This window comes from Ptychodera flava, chromosome 17, assembly GCF_041260155.1.
Source record: "Ptychodera flava strain L36383 chromosome 17, AS_Pfla_20210202, whole genome shotgun sequence".
In the NCBI taxonomy this organism is placed as follows: domain Eukaryota; kingdom Metazoa; phylum Hemichordata; class Enteropneusta; family Ptychoderidae; genus Ptychodera; species Ptychodera flava.
In genome coordinates this window covers 786,323-805,000 of record NC_091944.1, presented here as the reverse complement: position 1 = coordinate 805,000, position 18,678 = coordinate 786,323, and the positions used below count along the sequence as shown (strand labels likewise).

Here is an 18,678-nt window from a genome sequence, read left to right as displayed (position 1 = left end):
AGTACAAAGGACTCTTTGGCATTGGAGAGCGCTGTAGAGAATCTCTAGTAAGAACATATATTTGCTAGCAATAGTCACCTCTTCCATAACTTCAATTGCATTTCAATTGCAACATGTAACCCTTGATCACTCAGATACACACTACTGGTACTCTTATCTGTAAAATGATAATTGATAGCCTAATTTTTCGATCCTATCAAAATATCAAATCAATCGGTCAACATCATTCCATTTAGTAACAGCGACAACTTTAGTTTATCGCGTAATGTTGATCATTTGATTGAATCCTTTAATGAGGTGAATACGGCAAGTCATTGGGTTATGTTTGTGGTTCGATGACAGTATTGTGTTGACGGTGATTAAGAATTTATTAGAGTACCAAATAAATAGAATTAGAAAAGACAGTTTGTAGCAAATACGTTCCACAGGAAATATCACAAACTATGGAAATACAAGAAATAGAAAAACAATTATAGCCACACCCATTCCCCTTCCACAGAACTCTGTGGTACAGTAAATTGATGTGTAATTATTAGAAACATATATATTGAATAGTTTAATTCACTTCAGGGAATTTAATCAAGAACATACAGGGGTACACGTGACTTCACCTAAGCCTTCAATTCATTTGGAATATTCAAACGTCAATATAAACCCGAAATATTGATTGGAATAAATTATAGCAAGGTAATTGAATGGCAATGTAGCTTTACTGAACATTGATTGTAGCATTGAGTTTTATAAGAAACGGTGAGACGGAAATTAAATTTTACAATATCTTTGAGTGAACTTAGCAAATGACGTTACAAAGACTTTGTAAGGTGTCATTGTTGTGGACTTGTAAGGTGTGAAAGGTGACAGTGTGTAGATTACGTAGCACTACATCACTTTTCAAAATAAATTTTCATGATTTAAAACAATCGTTGGGATTATATTATTGAATGATGTTGCTATGATAAAGGTTTATAACGAGAAAAGTTCATAGGTACAGTCGTGCGGTATTTTTACATTTTATCAAGATGTTATAGTTTGAACCAAAGCAACATATCTAATCAATCTAAAAAGTTCAAACACTGTTATCATTGCACAGATCTTTTGATGAAAACATAAACAAGTCATTAAAGATATCTTTTCAAAACAATATTTCTGTCATCGAACACATAAGGATTAATCTCACACGTGTACTATATTATATACATATTCATATCATTAAATTGACGCCTCAAATAATTATAGAATTTTGGAATTCTATTGCGGAATTTTATTTAAATTTTAATTAAATTAAGCTTCAGTAAAACTCTTCAGTACTAAACCACTTTGTATTGTATATCTATCTATCTAGAAAATTTGTATAGCGCCATTTAAATTAAATACCGTGACTCCTCCACTGCAACGCTGGTGATATATGTCTAAATGAAGACAGAACAACTTGTAGATTAACATCTTAAAATTTGTATAGAATACATGACAAACTTTGTGGCTAGTAAGCATACCAACAGCAGAAAAAATATTATTTTTTTTTCAAATTTTATCGCATTACCTTCATAATATTTATTAAAATTCTCAGACATAATGTTGTATTGAGAATATTATTCTCTTATTTTATCTCAGCAAAGGTGTAAAGTTATGCAAATGTTCAATCAACATTATTGACATTGTTCACTTGATTACACAATTGAGTTATCTGCTCATGTATTGATTAAATACCGTGATTCCTCCACTGCAACGTTGATGATATATGTCTCAATGAAGACAGGCCAACTTGTAGATTAACATCTTAAAACTGATTACCAATTAGGAAACTATAATTATGCCATAAACTTTTGCTGACTTCCATTATTTATTAATCTTAAATTACACCTCATATGTCGGGACTAAAACGAATTCTAATATGGCGTATCATCATTGGTTAATCCATAGTGTCCCTAACCACGTGAGAGGGCGCTGTGCTTGCCATATAGGAGTCTGCTCCAAAGAGAAAGGTCACATCAGTGTTTCCGCCACCAAGACGTCAGTGATGAAATACCATGGAGAAAATCTTCAGAAGTGTGGTTTTTCGTCTAATCGTGACAGTAACTGTCTTTGGTTTCCTTTATTTCAGTGAAGGACACGACATTGATGACCAAGATGACATTGAACCTCACCGGATGTTGGACAGTATTATGCTAAATTACGACCGAAGATTTCGTCCGAATGTTAGGGGTATGTATCACAAGATAGACATGATTTTTTTTTGATATTTCGAATATTTCAACTCTCAATGTCTTTTATCGATATCATGACAGAGGTTACCGTTTATATTAGCAATATTGTAGAGGTGAAGATTTAATTATCGTTCATCCACAGAGTCAGAGTTAATCATGATTACGTCACAGTTAATTTCAATTTACATTTTTCGAGGTGCAGAGGCCGCATTTCAGCATATTTACACCAGGAAGAGTTCATGAATCAACGATTTTCTGATCATTAAGCCTTTATCGAATGTAATGATTTTCTATTTCGAATTTCTGAACAAGAAGACAGTTCTCTTTTAAGTATTTGTGTTTTCGTTGGATGTAGAAATCCTCAATGAAATTTCAACTTGTAAGCGATTCACGAGCAAGTACAGGAACATTTCATACGATGGAATGTAAAATTACCCTATTATTTCATCTTGAAAGTCTGAATATGACCACCATCCCTTTCCTGCATCGATTTAGTATCAATCAGTTTCCGAAAATAATTATACAAGTTCAAATTCTGTATAATACTAGAACCATCATGATATGATATTGTTCATTGTTTGTGTTTGTAATTTCTGACACACCTTGTTAAAAGATAATGACACAGTAATTACTCAATTTATCACGTAACAATGGATTAATTGAAACTCACGGTCCACTGCCTCCATGCTGAAAATGGTTTCCTGGATACGGTTTGAGAAATAATCTCATCTCCTTGACAAAGATGCTTAGCAAACACAGTCATAACGTCTAACAAGGTTTAAAACTAGTACAGGAAACATTGCAGCGTTTTTGATGGTGATATAATACGGTTTAAGTTCTCGATAAATATTTATATTTGTCATTAGGACCACAAAATGACTACCTTTAGTGGGTTTCTTCTTAGACATAGCTACAAAACCTCAAAAGAAATTTTAATCTGGCTTTGTGAGACGCTCGGCAAATGAATGTTTAATGCTTTGTATGGCTGCAAACACTCTGTATCCATTTAAATTACCCACAGACTTAATGACAGACAGTGCCAACATATTTCATTAAAATCCATTCCCCGCGGTTTTTAGTGCTTCTGCCATGTGATTTTAATATCCCAAATGCTTTAACACATCTCTGTTTTAAATACACTAGAGTGAAATGTAATGGAGGTCGGGCTTTCCAGGGTCATCTAATTCATTCTGCCAAATGGATTTTGATTCACGTTAAGATACATTAGGAATTCTTAAGACGATGACTTTACTTGACTCAAGAATGTCAGTTTGAAGTTACATTTAATCAGTCTGTTTTCAGTTGTCTGAGTCTGTAACTGGCAGTTAATGCCTTTCAATCTCAACTTCCATTCCCTCTGTGATTTGTTGCCAATATAGATCTTCTAAGTCGCTGTTTCCCCTGAGAGCATTTCATTCGTTTCAATATTGATCAGACAGTCAAAGTTTCCTCGTTAATTCAATTTTCACCGAAGTAAAGATGACTCTGTGATAAATGGCATTTAAAAATGGTTTGGCAATGATTTGTTGAAAAACAAAGAGTACATAAATGTCACTTTTGCGTTTCCATGCATTCATTTCAATTCCATCATTCTCGTTAAATACTTTGTCTTAAGCTTTTAAATCTTACTCTTCAATAACGTTGGAGTGACTCAACTTCAAGATTGGGTGTGGCTGTGTCGTGAGGGTCGTGCAATTCAATTGTGAACCCATTTTATCATCTCATTACTCTTGCAATGTCTATCAGAGTTGATGTCACTTTCTCACCGTTGTCACTGATGACAGCATTGTGTTACGTACAATATTGTGTGAAGGTTACGGCAGCCGACGACATGATTCCAGACTCTTTGCCTCCGATGTTTAATGAGGAATGTAACTGACAGAACACAGTCTAATATTACTACTTATTATACCAGATCATACAGCAAAGATAAACCTTAAAGATATCGCAAACGATTTATTCCGTGCCCTTTTAATCAGTTCTAAAGGTGACAATGCTATCAAAGAAACATCATTCTTTACACACTTTGATGTTCCAAAGTTGAAGTCAGTTATCCCAGAATGAGCTCCTTCCCCACGAAGTAAGCTTTTACTGTAAATCACTACACTATTATTTCATGTTTATTGTGTCCTAATGCACTGCAGTGATCCCTAAAGGTTCATATGATGCAACAAAATTAATCATCAAAATAATATATGGCAGATGGCCTGACGTCACGTGGAAAATTAGATATTTAGCTTCAGCTAGGCTTCATAACTAGTTTAGCTTTATGACTTTCGGAAATGCTCGAAATGCATAGTAGTGAGGAAGATATTTTCCTTGATGTTATTTTTTAATCTTTTTGAAATTCTGATATTCTCTGCAGGTCCTGCAGTCACTGTGGTCATCGATATATTCGTCAGTAGCTTTGATTCTGTTGAGGAGGCGACAATGGTAAGTAATATTAAACAAAATAGAAACCATGATTCCCACACATACGTTTAAACACGTTACAAAAGCTAATGGTGACACGCAAAATGCTAGAAAAAAAGCCAAAAATTAACGGACGAGGCGTATCCGATCAACTTAATTGACTTTTCTCGCACCATAATCGTATATAAACGTTAAACTCAATGGTGAGCGCCGCAACCACTTTTACCGAACTGTTTTGTGTGCGAGAGACTATTTTGCCCTAGACTATGAACAACAAATGTGGCTTTCGAAGGTTCTTTTATTAGCTTGTCGTCTGTTCATTCCGATGTCCTTTATTTCTACTGTCTCCTCATCCCTACGGCTGCGCAATATCGTGTCCTGTCTTCACTATTTTCGACCGCAGGTCGACAACTATCATCAGTTCGACCACTCTCATACTCAAGATTAAACAGAATAATTGCTGCTTGGTTAAATAGCCTAGCAGTAGGTACTATGATGAAAACACTCTTGTCGCTTAAGGTAGAACGCACCTCGGGGACAGACATTGGGACTCTCAAACTTTTACAATTCTCTTCTGATATACCACATGTGGGGGTTCATTTTAAAGCTCTTGGTGAAAGAAAACGTTTTACCGGCTTAGTTTTTCGAAATTCAAAAATTTTATTTTTCTCCATAGAGTTAACACAGGGATGGCGGCCATTTTGAATTTCTAATATCGGTAAATCTTGGGTAATTTGTTTCTCTAGTACAAAAATTTGCACGGTGACCCCCTGTTTTTATTCTTGATTTTGAAAGAGAATGATTGAAAGATTCCTTGAGGAAAGTAAGAGCAAAAGTTTAAGTCTTTCACTTTCGAGGTGCATATTACCTTAAGAAAGATTCACTTGCACAACTGATATGTGTATAAACATCGTTTGATGCTCGTTTGGTATGATGGAAGTCTAGTATTTTTTTTAATTTTTTGACGATTTAAATTATTAAACTTATTTCAGATGTAGCAGTAAGTATTACCACACACGCATTTATGGGCTTAAAACGACCCATATAACAAGCGTTAATGGTCAATCATGTGACCTAATTGACCAATGAAAGTATCTGAAATGTTGACGCGAACGGCACGGTAATACAATCCTGTATAGTGTAGAATATCATCCGTTCAGTGTATTTGCTACTTTGACATTTTTGTTTAGAATATCGAACAAAAGACACAGTCTGACGAGGCTGATGTCATTCATGTCAACTTGCAGACGTAAATCGCAGGTTTAGTCGACTGCTAGTCTTGCTCTGGCCTCGGGTTTCTAAAAAAACCACTAACACGACAGTGGAATGTGATTTCATGACCGAGCTAGGATCTGTGAAAGGTTATGCCGACAAAATAAGTCACTTGGGTATTTTAAAAGATAACTTTCTCCTATTTCTTCTTTACGTTTTCAAATTCTTCCAAAATTCGTAATCGGATTCACCTTAATGTTATGTAATTATTACGTAAGTAAATATATCATGAAGTCGTTCAAAAAGCAGATATCTTGGTGAAGTCGCTAAAACAGCAGATATCTTGGTACAGTCGTTAAAACAGCAGATGTCTTGGTAAAGTCGTTCAAACAGCAGATATCTCGGTGAACTCTTTACAACATCAAATATCTTGGTGCAGTCGTTCAAACAGCAGATATCTTGGTGCAGTCGTTCAAACAGCAGATATCTCGGTGAAGTCGTTCAAACAGCAGATATCTCGGTGAAGTCGTTCAAACAGCAGATATCTCGGTGAAGTCGTTCAAACAGCACATATCTTGGTAGAGTCGTTCAAACAGCAGATATCTTGGTGAAGTCGTTCAAACAGCAGATATCTCCGTGAAGTCGATAAAACAGCAAATATCTCCGTCAATGAAGGCAGTATATAGAGTGTGATTTATTCACAAACTTGCCACTATTCAATGCCTGCACATCTGCCAGAAAACCCACTGGAATTTTCAAGACAGAATCAGATGCCTTTTTGTCATTGTATCCAATGTTTCTCATTATGTTTATGTATTGTTCATGTCAACTTACATAATGTTTTTGAAAAAAACCCCAAAATTTTAAGAAAAACAAGTACACCTTACTACCAGCCTGGCTGGGGCGCGGTCCGACGGAAAGGCGAGTCATTGACTGTCCTATAGTATCTCCTTCGGTGCTTCCCGATGCTCTTATAAATATAGCTGAGTGCCGGGGTTGGCCGGAACGTTGTTTCGTTATTCTTCTTTGTTCAGCTTTTCGTTTGTAGCTGGGTGTCAATTCTGTTTTTTCTCACGCACAGTTTTACATTTTAATTTCTCACTCAGATGACGTCACGACTTTCTGTTCGACATTTAATGTCAGGGAGGTTTCGGAATTTTAAAAAAGAAAGAAACTTGCGAATTGGCTGAATAATATATTGTATGCCGCAGGAATCTCATAGTACGGAAACGGATGAATCTCCTTATTTCAAGGGAAAATGTTGGTTTTCACACGGTACAAACTACAGTAGAGGAGTGACGATTATTATTAGAAGCAATAGTTTAACCACTGATATTGTCTATCATGATAAGGATGGAAGGATATTGTTTAGGTAGAATGCGCCTCGGCGACAGATATTCAGACTCTCAAACTTTTACAATTCTTTTCTGATATACCACTTGTTGGAGTTCATTTTAAAGCTCTTGGTGTAAGAAAACTTTTCACTGGCTTAATTTTTCGAAATTCGAAAATTTTATTTTTCTCCATAGAGTTAACACAGGGATGGCGGCCATTTTGAATTTTAAATATCGGTAAATCTTGGGTAATTTGTTTCTCTAGTACAAAAATTTGCACAGCGACCCCCGATTTTTATTCTCGAATTTGAAAGATAATGGTTGAAAGATTTTTTGAGGAAAGTTTGAGCAAAGGTCTAAGTCTTTCACTTTTGAGGCGCATACTTACCTATACCGTTATCATATCCCTTGCGGACAAGACGTAATCGCACTGGAATTTGCCGAAAGTTGCTATGGCTATGAAATTTAATACTCATGATGGGTCTCCTAATGCTCAATTATTAGATGTCAGAATATTTCTTAATAACGAGATTTATTCATCTGCGATAAGACGTTTACTTAGTATAAGTCAGCCCTTAACCGATTAAAGCAGTAAGGTCGCGTTTACTACATTGACTGTTTGCTTGAAATCTGAATATCAAAACATTTCTCAGTGCATGCGAAGTTTAGGCCTAATACTTATAATAATAGGCAACAGGTTTGAAGGAGGGCGTGAGGTACGACAATATAACTCCTATGATACGGTGTGTAAGCTTACAGTATACGCTTGTGTCAGAAGATACCCGCGGGGGGTAACTCCATAGATGGCTATACGGGGAGGGTCCGCGCGAAAGGGGTCGTTTTTTTGCACTGTTTGGTATCAGAAAGGGTATACTTTTCACAAGGTGTTGGTATGAGAAAGGGTCCGGTTTTAAACACAAACTGACATTTGTTAAAAAATCATGCTGTCAACACTGGAAACCCATGTATCTACATCCCAGATCTACCATCAATATTTCCGATCTGTCGGTTTGACTGTTGGTACATGTACCCCTGGCACGCAAGGCGAGTGAGTCGTATCTGTATACGTATGGTATTGTAGGGTATCAGATCACTTTACCCGATACTATATATGGAAGTGCTCATGAATATTCAATTGGGACAGCGCCTTCTCATTATACCGACCTTTGAGTCAATCAGGTAGCAGCTTTTAGGTCCTACATAAACAAAAAGGCTTCCAGCTACACAAATTTCCTATCCCCAACTTTAACGCTTTGAAACGAAAGATTTCATTGGCGAATGATCTTGCCTGTATGCGGATAATGATCTTTGAACCCTTAGCCACGATCTGGCCATTTGGTTTTACAATTAATTGTGCATCGTCTGCCTGATTTAGAGGCGATCCAAACGGGTGCAGTGCAGTGAAAAGTGTAATTTGCATGGCCATGGCTTCTACTCCCGGAAAACCTCTCCAACAAGCAATGATGTCAACTTTCAAACCACAACAGAGCTGAACGACGGGTTTCCTGCAATCTTTCTGGCAGTCCTGAGCTTCGTGCACGCGGGATATCGGAATGTGGGCGGCGGCGGCGGGAGAGTTGTGGGGAAGTGCGCCAACCTCCAACTCGCTGCATGGACATGACATTAACGAAATCGAAATCCAAAGTTAGTTAGCTACGTCCATGTTACACTAAGGGAGGTTTTCCATCAAATAAGGCATGAGTGGCCACAAATTTTGCACAGATAGCGTTGCACTAGCCTTGAAGAAAGGTGCATGGAACATGGGCAGTTTCGCTCGGAGCTCGCTGTCTTTAGGCAATGTATGTTATATTGAGCCGAACACAATTTACTTCCGGGTTTAGTGCGGATTCTGTTTACTGAGTCCTCAAATATAACTATTTGGGATGACACATAGCCTTCGAGGCATATATGATTGTGATGCTGAGAATAACATATGTTCAAAAATAACAGATTTTCATGGTTGACGGTTTTGTGCGACGAAACAGACTTCTTAAGCCTGCGTCAAGGAGGTAGCTCGCTTGTACCGTGAAGGTAAAAAGAAATGCTTGTATCTCCATGCTATGTATGTAATCCTGTGGTCGGATGTTGTTTCTTTTTTACAAACTATGTACATCATGAAGTTAATAAATTGAATTTTGATGTTACATTCCATGTGATTCTACATGTTCCACAATAATGCCAAGACAAAAAAAGGAAAATATCAATAAAAATGGCTTCACAAAGACTGAAATACTACGTGATACTCGATGAAGTATTAAGTTTATGAAATGAAATTAAAATTGACAACACGAATGTTTGTCTCGGGTAGTACTACTGGAACAATTTCACAGACTATTTTTTGTTTTGTTCAATGATGAAATTTCTGTTTCCTTCCACTTTTTCTATGGCTTCCATGATGACAGATGAAGTTCCATCTTATTGAATAAATGTGATTGTGATGTGATGTTCAAATGACAGGATTGCCTTGTCGATCTTCGATCTTTGTATTCCCCATATTCTCTCATTTCTGCTTCTCACCTGGTTTACTTTCCTGTGATACATGGCCAATGTAATGGTTGGAAAATATTTAAAAATGTAGGCTGGCGAAAGAGTGTATTGACAGTTTATTAAAATCATCAAAGTTGCAATCCTACTTAAAATAAAGAAGGCCATAATGGTTAAATTTTCTCTTGATAACTTTGACTTGGTCAGATTCTATGAATTTGAGTTTTCAATTACTGCCCATGTCAACGATCGTGTTTCCCTCTGAACAATTCCGTTCACCGTGATATCACCCGCACGTTTGTACCTCGATCACGCGACAGTGACGCTGTGTGGCTTTGCAGCTTAGTTTTCATGGTAGGCTACTATCATAAAACGGCCACAACATTTGACCATACAACACATTGTTGGGATTATCATACGGAAACAAGACTGCAAAACTAAGACTTATGAATCTTCAATGGAATTGAGGACAGATCTTGATCGAGCATGCTGATTGAGCTCGGCAGTTGCACAAGCGTAGTACGGTACGGATCTAGCTCCATGGGTACCGCCGATCATACGCACACCAAAACCTATCCCTAAAATTGTTTCACGAACAACCTCGCCCCTTTTTAATCTGACACAGTTAGAAATAAGGAGATGCTTAGAGAAGAGAAAAAACATACTTTCATGGACAACGACGAGCACGTTTCTTTGCGAAGCAGAATCAAAACACGGCAGAGGTACGTGAAGTAGGTCACGGCCTTGGACTCTGTGCACGGATCTGATTGGACACTTTATTACCTTTGCCCCCAAATTATTATTCATGAGCACTTCCATATTTAGGGTCGGGGTGAGTGATCTGTTGGCACAGGCGCTCCTTAGCTGGTTAGTCTGCCAAGTAGATCGATTTTCGGTTCGATTTATCGATCCCGTAGTCAATATGCCCGCCACTGCAACCTAATATTTAGGTTGCAGTGGCGGGCATATCGACTACGGGATCGATAAATCGAACCTAAAATCGATCTACTTGGCAGACTAACAAGCGAAGGAGCGCCTGTGTCTGTTGGTAGGGTAGCGTACGCGCGTGAGTTGCTATGCGGGTCAAAGGTCAACCCCACGCTACCCGCCAAGAGATAGCTGCGTTTCGACAACTAGGTATCAGAAAGGGTAGGGTTTTTTGCTCAAAACTGGTATCACAACAGTTTGGGTTTCCATGTTCGTGCGGAGCCCCCCCGTACTATTAGCCATGGAGTTACCCCCCCGGGGTAGATACCCGATCGAAAGATCTCGACCTTGCAGCGACACAGTACATGAACGTGGTTGGTAGTATCATCGTCGAGGGCAGCCAATGATGCTATCCGTGTAATAAGGTGTTCGCAATTAGTTCGTGGTGCAGTGGGGGCCCCGGGGGGCATTTATTTCATTCTATCAGAGGGAGGGGAAGAGGGCATCACTTTTATGTCAGTGGACGGGGATAATTTATATTTTATTAGATGCACACTTTAGTGGGAATGGCAGAATTATATGTTGATGAGATGACAGAGGGGAACTTATGTTATGGGAAGACAGCACTAGGGAGTTTTGGGTGTGGGGTGGGGAGAGGGGAAATTGCAGATTGGAGGGGAAGCTTACCAAATCGTGGTGGGAGGGCAGTAGCAAGCAGTTTTTACTTTCCCCTTTAAAATTTTATTTTCACGTAAATCATTTCAAATACCATATTTACCCTTAAAACTCTTAAACACCTTTGATTACGATTTCTTTGAATAGGTTGATTGCCTTTCCCTAATCACGTGACGATGAGTGGCAAAGAGATTTTGATCGTCATTGGGTATTCCATTTATCATTTTTGTAATAATGAGAGGTCTTTGATATGATTGATCTCTACGAACATGTTATCAACATCGTCACGAAAATGTAACCCAAACATTGTCAGTATCGATCGATCCATCACCGCGTAAAGACACAACTGATGAAAACGAGGCGAGATAGCAATGCTATCGTCCAATCAGGACATAGCAATGCTATCGTCCAATCAGGACATAGCAATGCTATCGTCCAATCAGAATACACAATACCTCGGTGTACAAGTCATAGTATGATTTCATTTTCATCTTACATCAGCGTCCGTTTGGTTTCTGGTTCAGGGATTGTTTTTTATTTTCCGTGATACACAAAAGCACCGAGGATGCCGACAGGAATTTTGTAATCAATTAAACAGTCAACTGTCAGTTGCTCATTACCACGTATGAAGATCGGCTGTGATAACATCTAGAACCTTTGACAAATTAAAAGATTTACTAGTTAAGGTAGTGTGCGTCTAGAAGGTAAAGACTCAAAATTTTACTCAAAAGTTCCCCAATGAAACTTTCAACCATACTCTTACCAAATCAAATCAAACCACAAAAAATCCATAATAGCCGCGATCTCTTTTTTAATTCTATGGAGAAAAATAACATTTTCGATTTTCGAAAAACTGAAAAAGTTAAAACTTTTTCTTACTTCAAGAGCTCCACAAATGGTAGATCGAAATGAAATTGTAAAAAATTGAAAGTCCGAATGTCCGCCACCGAGGCGCATTCTACCACAGTGACACAAAATGTCATCTTATGAGAACTAGGAATTCATCCATATCCATTCTCATGGAATGTACAACAACACAGCGGAATCATTTGTCACAAATTTTCGCATGGTATTCCAAATACTGCTTGTTATGATCTAAACGGTAGGTACACCGATTTAGAACCAAACATTTTGAAAAAAAATACATGTATGTTATTTTTTCTTTAAGAATTTTTGTTGGTCATAATTTGTTTAGCTGAAATTAAAGCTGTCAACAGTCAAGAAATTATAGTCTCTCTCTCTCTCTCTCTCTCTCTCTCTCTCTCTCTCTCTCTCTCTCTCTCTCTCTCTCTCTCAAGGACTATGGCGTCGTGATATTTTTACGTCAACGATGGCAAGACCCACGTCTCCAGTTCAATGACACAGAGCCGTTAGTATTACATGGAGAATATGCAAATCAGTTATGGCAACCCGATCTGTTCTTGCCAAATGAAAAGGGTGGATTTCTGCATGACATTACGACCGAGAATCGACTGTTAAGAATGTACCCGGATGGAAACGTTTTGTTGAGTTCAAGGCAAGTGTCTGGTCTGATTAATAGATTATATCAAACCGTACCCTGCAGAGCTGCCCGTTGTCATCATCAAATAGTGCATTATCCCTTTACATGTAATTCGGTTCATATTTAACAACCAATAAGCTAAGCGAAACATTATTAATGGCACTGATGGCATCGAGCTACATCAGGAACTGTGTATATTGACAGTTCAGTGAGTCTCCATGCCAATGAAGATGTCTGACTTTGGCAATAACTTTAACTCCGACGGAAAATAGCTGTGACGTTTGATAATATTGACATTACTATTATTTTATAAGTCAAGTATTATTCTTCCTAAAGCATTTTCAAATACAAAGTATCAGGCTTGTAAACACAAGGTACTATCTTGATGTCGACAAGTGTAGATTCTAAAATTTACTAAAATTTAGCCGTCAACAACATATATCGGATATAATAGGAACGCACAGGCTGAGTTGATAAATTGTACACCGTTTCAGCGTGAGAAACTGCGTTTTACAAATATGAAAAAGATATAATGAAAACTGCATCTAAAGTGACATCAATGGAGCTTTCGCCTTGAAGGGAAATTCGTGAGAAAATTTTAATGTTCGTACAATGTTGGCATTGAGTTGTACTCTTACATCGTTTTAGACGAGATCTGTCTTGTCAAGATAACTGCTGTAAATGGCGATGCAGTTTTTGTTCGTCGATTATTCATCTTCTACTTAACAGCCGATCTATCATCTTTCATTCGGTCAAATTACAATCACATGATTATTTATTCATTTACAATTTCTCCATCATCAAAATCATTATCAATGATGGATTATGGGAGCTATACATGCCTACTGAATTAAAGGTACGGAAAACATGATTGGAACTAATTTGGGAAGTTTGCATTTGTGCAATTTTTTCAATAAATTAAGGAACTTGAGTAACATTGCAACATATTTGCGTACCATCTTACAAATTCCAATTTTGCGATGTTGTGCAAATGTTACGAGTAAGAATAACTGCATGACAGGAACTGATGCAATATTATTCAAAACAAATGAACGATGTTAATATTTGAATGATAAAATGTGAACTTGTCTACATTGTCTTGATCACTGAAACACAAGTGCAAGTACTAATCTCAATTTCTTACTTTGTCTCGATCAAAATGCAGTTTTTCAATCAATTCACAGTGTAGTAAGTCAAGGTCATCAAATGTGCCCTAACTACATGAAGTTTTTCGATCGATTCACAGTGTATTCAGCCAGGGTCATTTTGAATATGTCCTGACTACATTCCGTTTTTATTAAGTCTTAAATTAATGAAAAGTCAGGGACATTTCAAAAGCGGCCTGACTCAAAAGTTATCATCCACAGGGGTTTATGCATTGTATGTTATTTCTTAATAGAATTTATACAAAAGTGCGACATTTATATAGAAATGGATCTGATTGAATTGATATGTATTAATAGATGAGTTTTTGTTGTTTTGTTCGATAAAAACAAGACTTCAGTTGTTCGCACTATCTACGATTTTGTAACTCTGAAGCTGTAAAGATTTCGTTGACATTTCACTTTCCTCAAAATTACTCCCATCTAATTATACCAACTGAGTTCCAATCGTGTTGAAAGGAAAAACTGAATCTTTAAAACGAAACAAGTAAACAAACAACACAAAACAATACACAATAAAGGTGAAAATACGTTAGAGAAAGTTTACAGGCATAGTAAAATATTGGTCATTGAAAGACTTTGCATGCATTGATAAAGTATGTATAGGTTGTAACGTTCCAAAGAACAGAATTGAGTGAATTGCAGTAAATTCACCCGAAAGTAGAGACTCTAGGGGATAAATGAAAGAGATCGGTTAATGAATAAGTCATGTATTAATATCCACTCAAATTGTTTTGTTTGTCTTCCTGAATTCAGATTGCCACTTCACAGTCTAATCGGTTGCCATAGCAACCGGTGACTCCCCAAATGTCATTACATTTTAATCGTCGGAGTCGGTGTGTACATTTTATGACCAAATGGTTGGCTAGAAACAAATAAATGAAACCCGACGGATAAACCAAGGATTTTCATATCCCTATCCAAGTTAAAGTCATTAAAGAAAATTCGCAATTAAATTTATACTCGAAGAGCTTAATGAGAATCAAAATTATGTTTCAATGGAAGAATGTTTACTGTATAGCGTCAACGCAGTACTGTACAGAAATAGAAATCCTTGGATATTGTATGTGCCGAGGCAGACGGGATATTGATATTGTCAACACAGTGAAGTGATAAACACTGGAAACCATACATTGATTATTAATTTTAACAAAACACTATTCATCGATTAACTTTGCACTATAACCACACTGTATTCTGGAAGAATTTAATAAATAATTGCGATATAAATAATAGATTCAAAATCATTGTCTATCCGTCGCAATATTATTTCAGCCAAATCTTGTCAGAGTAAAGTTCCCTAGGGTGTTTTCTAACATATCACAATCAAAATAATTACTTTCGCCAGACAGGGGCATATGTAGCTACCTGTTGACCGCTTTGAGTCGTTAAAAATGAACACGTCGTTTGAAAAGGAGCTTTAAAGGCAATTGATGTTTTAATATTTCCCATATCTTTTCATTTCCTCACAAAAATTCGCTGACTCGGCACTTCAGGGAAAATGCAGTATTTTTCATTACTCTGGATTAGTGTCCGAGTTGAGATGGTGAAATTTTTATGGATTATGGGTTTTTTTTTAATTCCAGAGTACAGATTTAAAATCATAAAACCCAACAATGTTCATATCCATATAGCAGACGTGGGACAAAGATTGTATTAAATTAATTTCTTCATTTTCTCCGAGATTCGAGATCAATGACATCGGAAAATATAGAATATTTACCAAGTTCATATTAATAAAGTGCAATATTATAGCGAATACCAGTCATCATTTTGCAAAATGTAATTATATTGCAGAAATTCAGAATACAATCTGAAATAAATTTTCAAGAATGCGACAGAGAAAGAGCTGTACGAATGAAAGATATTTTATTACTGGTCACTTTTATGTAAGAGGCACTAATCCATGAAAAACGCCTCAGTACTTATTCATGATCTTGACATTTCCTCATGACAATAAATTTCATGTAAATGGTTTTTTTTCTGAGTGTTGGCGTAATAGATTAAACTGAAAGCATTGGTGTATATTAACATAGTCTTCTTGCAACAGAAATATCGTCAGTGGGCGTACACATTGGATGAACTATAGATTTATTGTCATGAGTAAACCTACCGACACTATCAATTTCTGTACCTGTCGTAGCTATCGTTTTCAAATTACTCAAAGACATGATAATATCTTGTGTGCATCATGGTACTGAGTGATAAAGTCATGTGGAATACCATTTACGAAACATTGTACTCTTTGAAATCGCTTTCAGTAAATTTCACAAATTTATGCTTATGTTGTTTCTGTAAATTGTAGCAAATTTTTGCAATGTAATATACAGCATGTCGTCAAGCAGTAGATCGTATCATCAATCGTTTCACACTATAGGGCGTACACACTAATATACACTGTTCATAATTCCTCTGCGATGAGAAGCCAGCGTGTGACGACAACTGGCGGGGTTTCTCGGGGGTGGTCCTCTCCAATTCGGGGTCATTTACTTCTTATTCTAAAACAACCGTTCCATATTTATAATATTTTGATGCACATTCACCTTTGACCTTAGTTTCCATGGTACTTATTGCGTAGTGTCGCCACTGTTATACAAAATGGACCAAGTAGATAGACATATACATTAAAGCCCCTGTAGCTGTAACTCTTGAACTTTGTCGACCTGGAAAAGGCTTTCTATTTTCTCTGCTTTCTTTAGATTCAACAAATTTAAAGGGTATATAGTCTTTTACTACTAAAAAAATTTGACAAGTACATTTAAATTTTAACCGGTATTTGTTTACCCGCCTTTTTTAAAAATTGGTAATATCACAAAAAAACATAGCATAGGGTATCCCAGTGAAAAACATTAAGCACTTTGTATAAAATTGGACTACTCTGTTTTTTCTGTGAAGATTCCAATGCATATATGCACTGCGTTCTGTCTTTTTTGCTTTATCTGCATGAGGGCGCCATTTTATGTTTGGGCAAACATTTATTATTTGTCTTGCCAAAAATTGCACATGTAGTCCCAGTGGACAGTTTATTCTACCTGTATAAACACCCCTCAATGAGTACATTCCAATGAACTTGTTTTAGTTTGGAAGTAAAATCACAAAAAATAATGCTAAAAGATACAGCTATCGGGCCTTCAAAACTGTTGCCGACAAGTACAAGTCAACCAAATAACGTTCATTTTGCAAGACCGATGATTTGATGGTGACAACTTGTCATATTGACGACGACATGTCAAGACTTGTATAGATCCTGCGATCACAGACAATACTTACACGGCGTGTCTTTCCTGCAAATACGTGTTATCGAATCGGTACGATTCCTTACATTGAGTGTCCGTCCCCGAATTTAAAACTTAAAACTGGACCTCTATGTGCTAAGTAATTAAAGTATAATAGTCGATTGATAAATTCCTCAGTGGCTCTAAGGCAAATATCCCTAGGAGTGGGATTATCATAAATTTGTGCGGACACACCTCCGGAAAACCACAGAAAACATTTTGCATGATTAAACCGTGGAAATAGTGAATTAATCATACTGAATTTGACAATTTTATAGGTACAGTTTGACGCTGGCTTGTATTATGGATCTGGAACGATTTCCATTTGATGATCAGGTCTGTGAGATGCGAATGGAAAGTTGTAAGTAAAAGTGACTTTGTTGTTATCGTTAGGAAAAGAATGACATTCAAACATCATCCTCTAATGTATAATCAGAGTTTCGTCATTTTCATTTCCTCTTCATTTCGTTTTCACTCATTGCAATGTAACATTCTTTTCCATTCTCTGATAAAGTATCTTATTTCGGAATCTGTAATTATTGCTTATTAAGTATCTTTAAGAACATTCAGTATATTTTAGTCAATTAATTCATATAATGTGTCTGACTCACGACGTTTAATGACTCTCATACCATGTGTCACTGACCTATTAGCCGGAAATTAGTTCGAGTGATTCCGGTAGGTACAATACTGGTATTGTTCTGAAGGGGATGGATGACTGCTGTAAGCCGTTGTTGCAGTTCCTCGTTGATGAATAATGAGTTTCGCCGATTATTAGAAATTCGTTAATTATTGAACATCTGGTAATAAGTTTACAAATTTACGCCCGATCACTTTATTATACTGAAGACCTAAACTAGAAAATCTCAATGAAAACAATTCTGTGTTATTGAAAGTATGACCAGTGGTGTGTCTATCGCAAGTGCATATATTACATTGGCACAGCAGATATTCACTTCCCAGCCCTTTCTCATGGCAATATTATCCAAAGAACATGCGCAATGTCTGACAGGTAAGCCGCAAGGACTTCTAGACATGGCTCTGTTTTAAGTTGGCGTTAGCTTTATAAAGAGAGAACTAAAAATACTGCCCTCAAGAGTTTTATCAAAGTACGGAAACAATTTTGCCACAGTCTCCATGGTCGCAAACCCTTTCTTCTTCCTACTGTACACTAATGGATTTTTCGCGTACTTTTTTTCTTATACCCCCCCCCCAAACGTCACCCCTAGACGTTCAGTACTTTTTAATTTGTGTTATGAACAAATGTAATGGGTTGCAAATATTTGATCGATCGTCCCAAATATTAAGAAAAATAGATTTTATGTGATATTGTTCGACCCGTATTTTAATGAGATATTGTAAACCAGTATTTTCAATAGATACACACTGAGATACCATAAAACCTCTTTTTGAATAGATGGAAACCTGGATTGCTAGAACTCATTCATACGCAAATTAGTGATTGATTTACATGCTAGTTCTGACCTTTTT

The 18,678-nt window shown here is 36.8% G+C and overlaps 1 protein-coding gene across 1 annotated transcript in view; it reads left to right on the top strand.

Moving 5' to 3' along the window:
* The window catches only part of LOC139115092 (glycine receptor subunit alpha-3-like), a 37,648-nt gene that overhangs the window by 12,765 nt on the left and 6,205 nt on the right, over window positions 1-18,678 (top strand). The window contains exons 2-5 of the mRNA XM_070676984.1: window positions 2,102-2,202; window positions 4,570-4,637; window positions 12,547-12,764; window positions 17,466-17,548. Of these exons, the coding sequence (XP_070533085.1) occupies window positions 2,102-2,202; window positions 4,570-4,637; window positions 12,547-12,764; window positions 17,466-17,548 (470 nt within the window). The remainder of the gene's footprint in view (window positions 1-2,101; window positions 2,203-4,569; window positions 4,638-12,546; window positions 12,765-17,465; window positions 17,549-18,678) is intronic.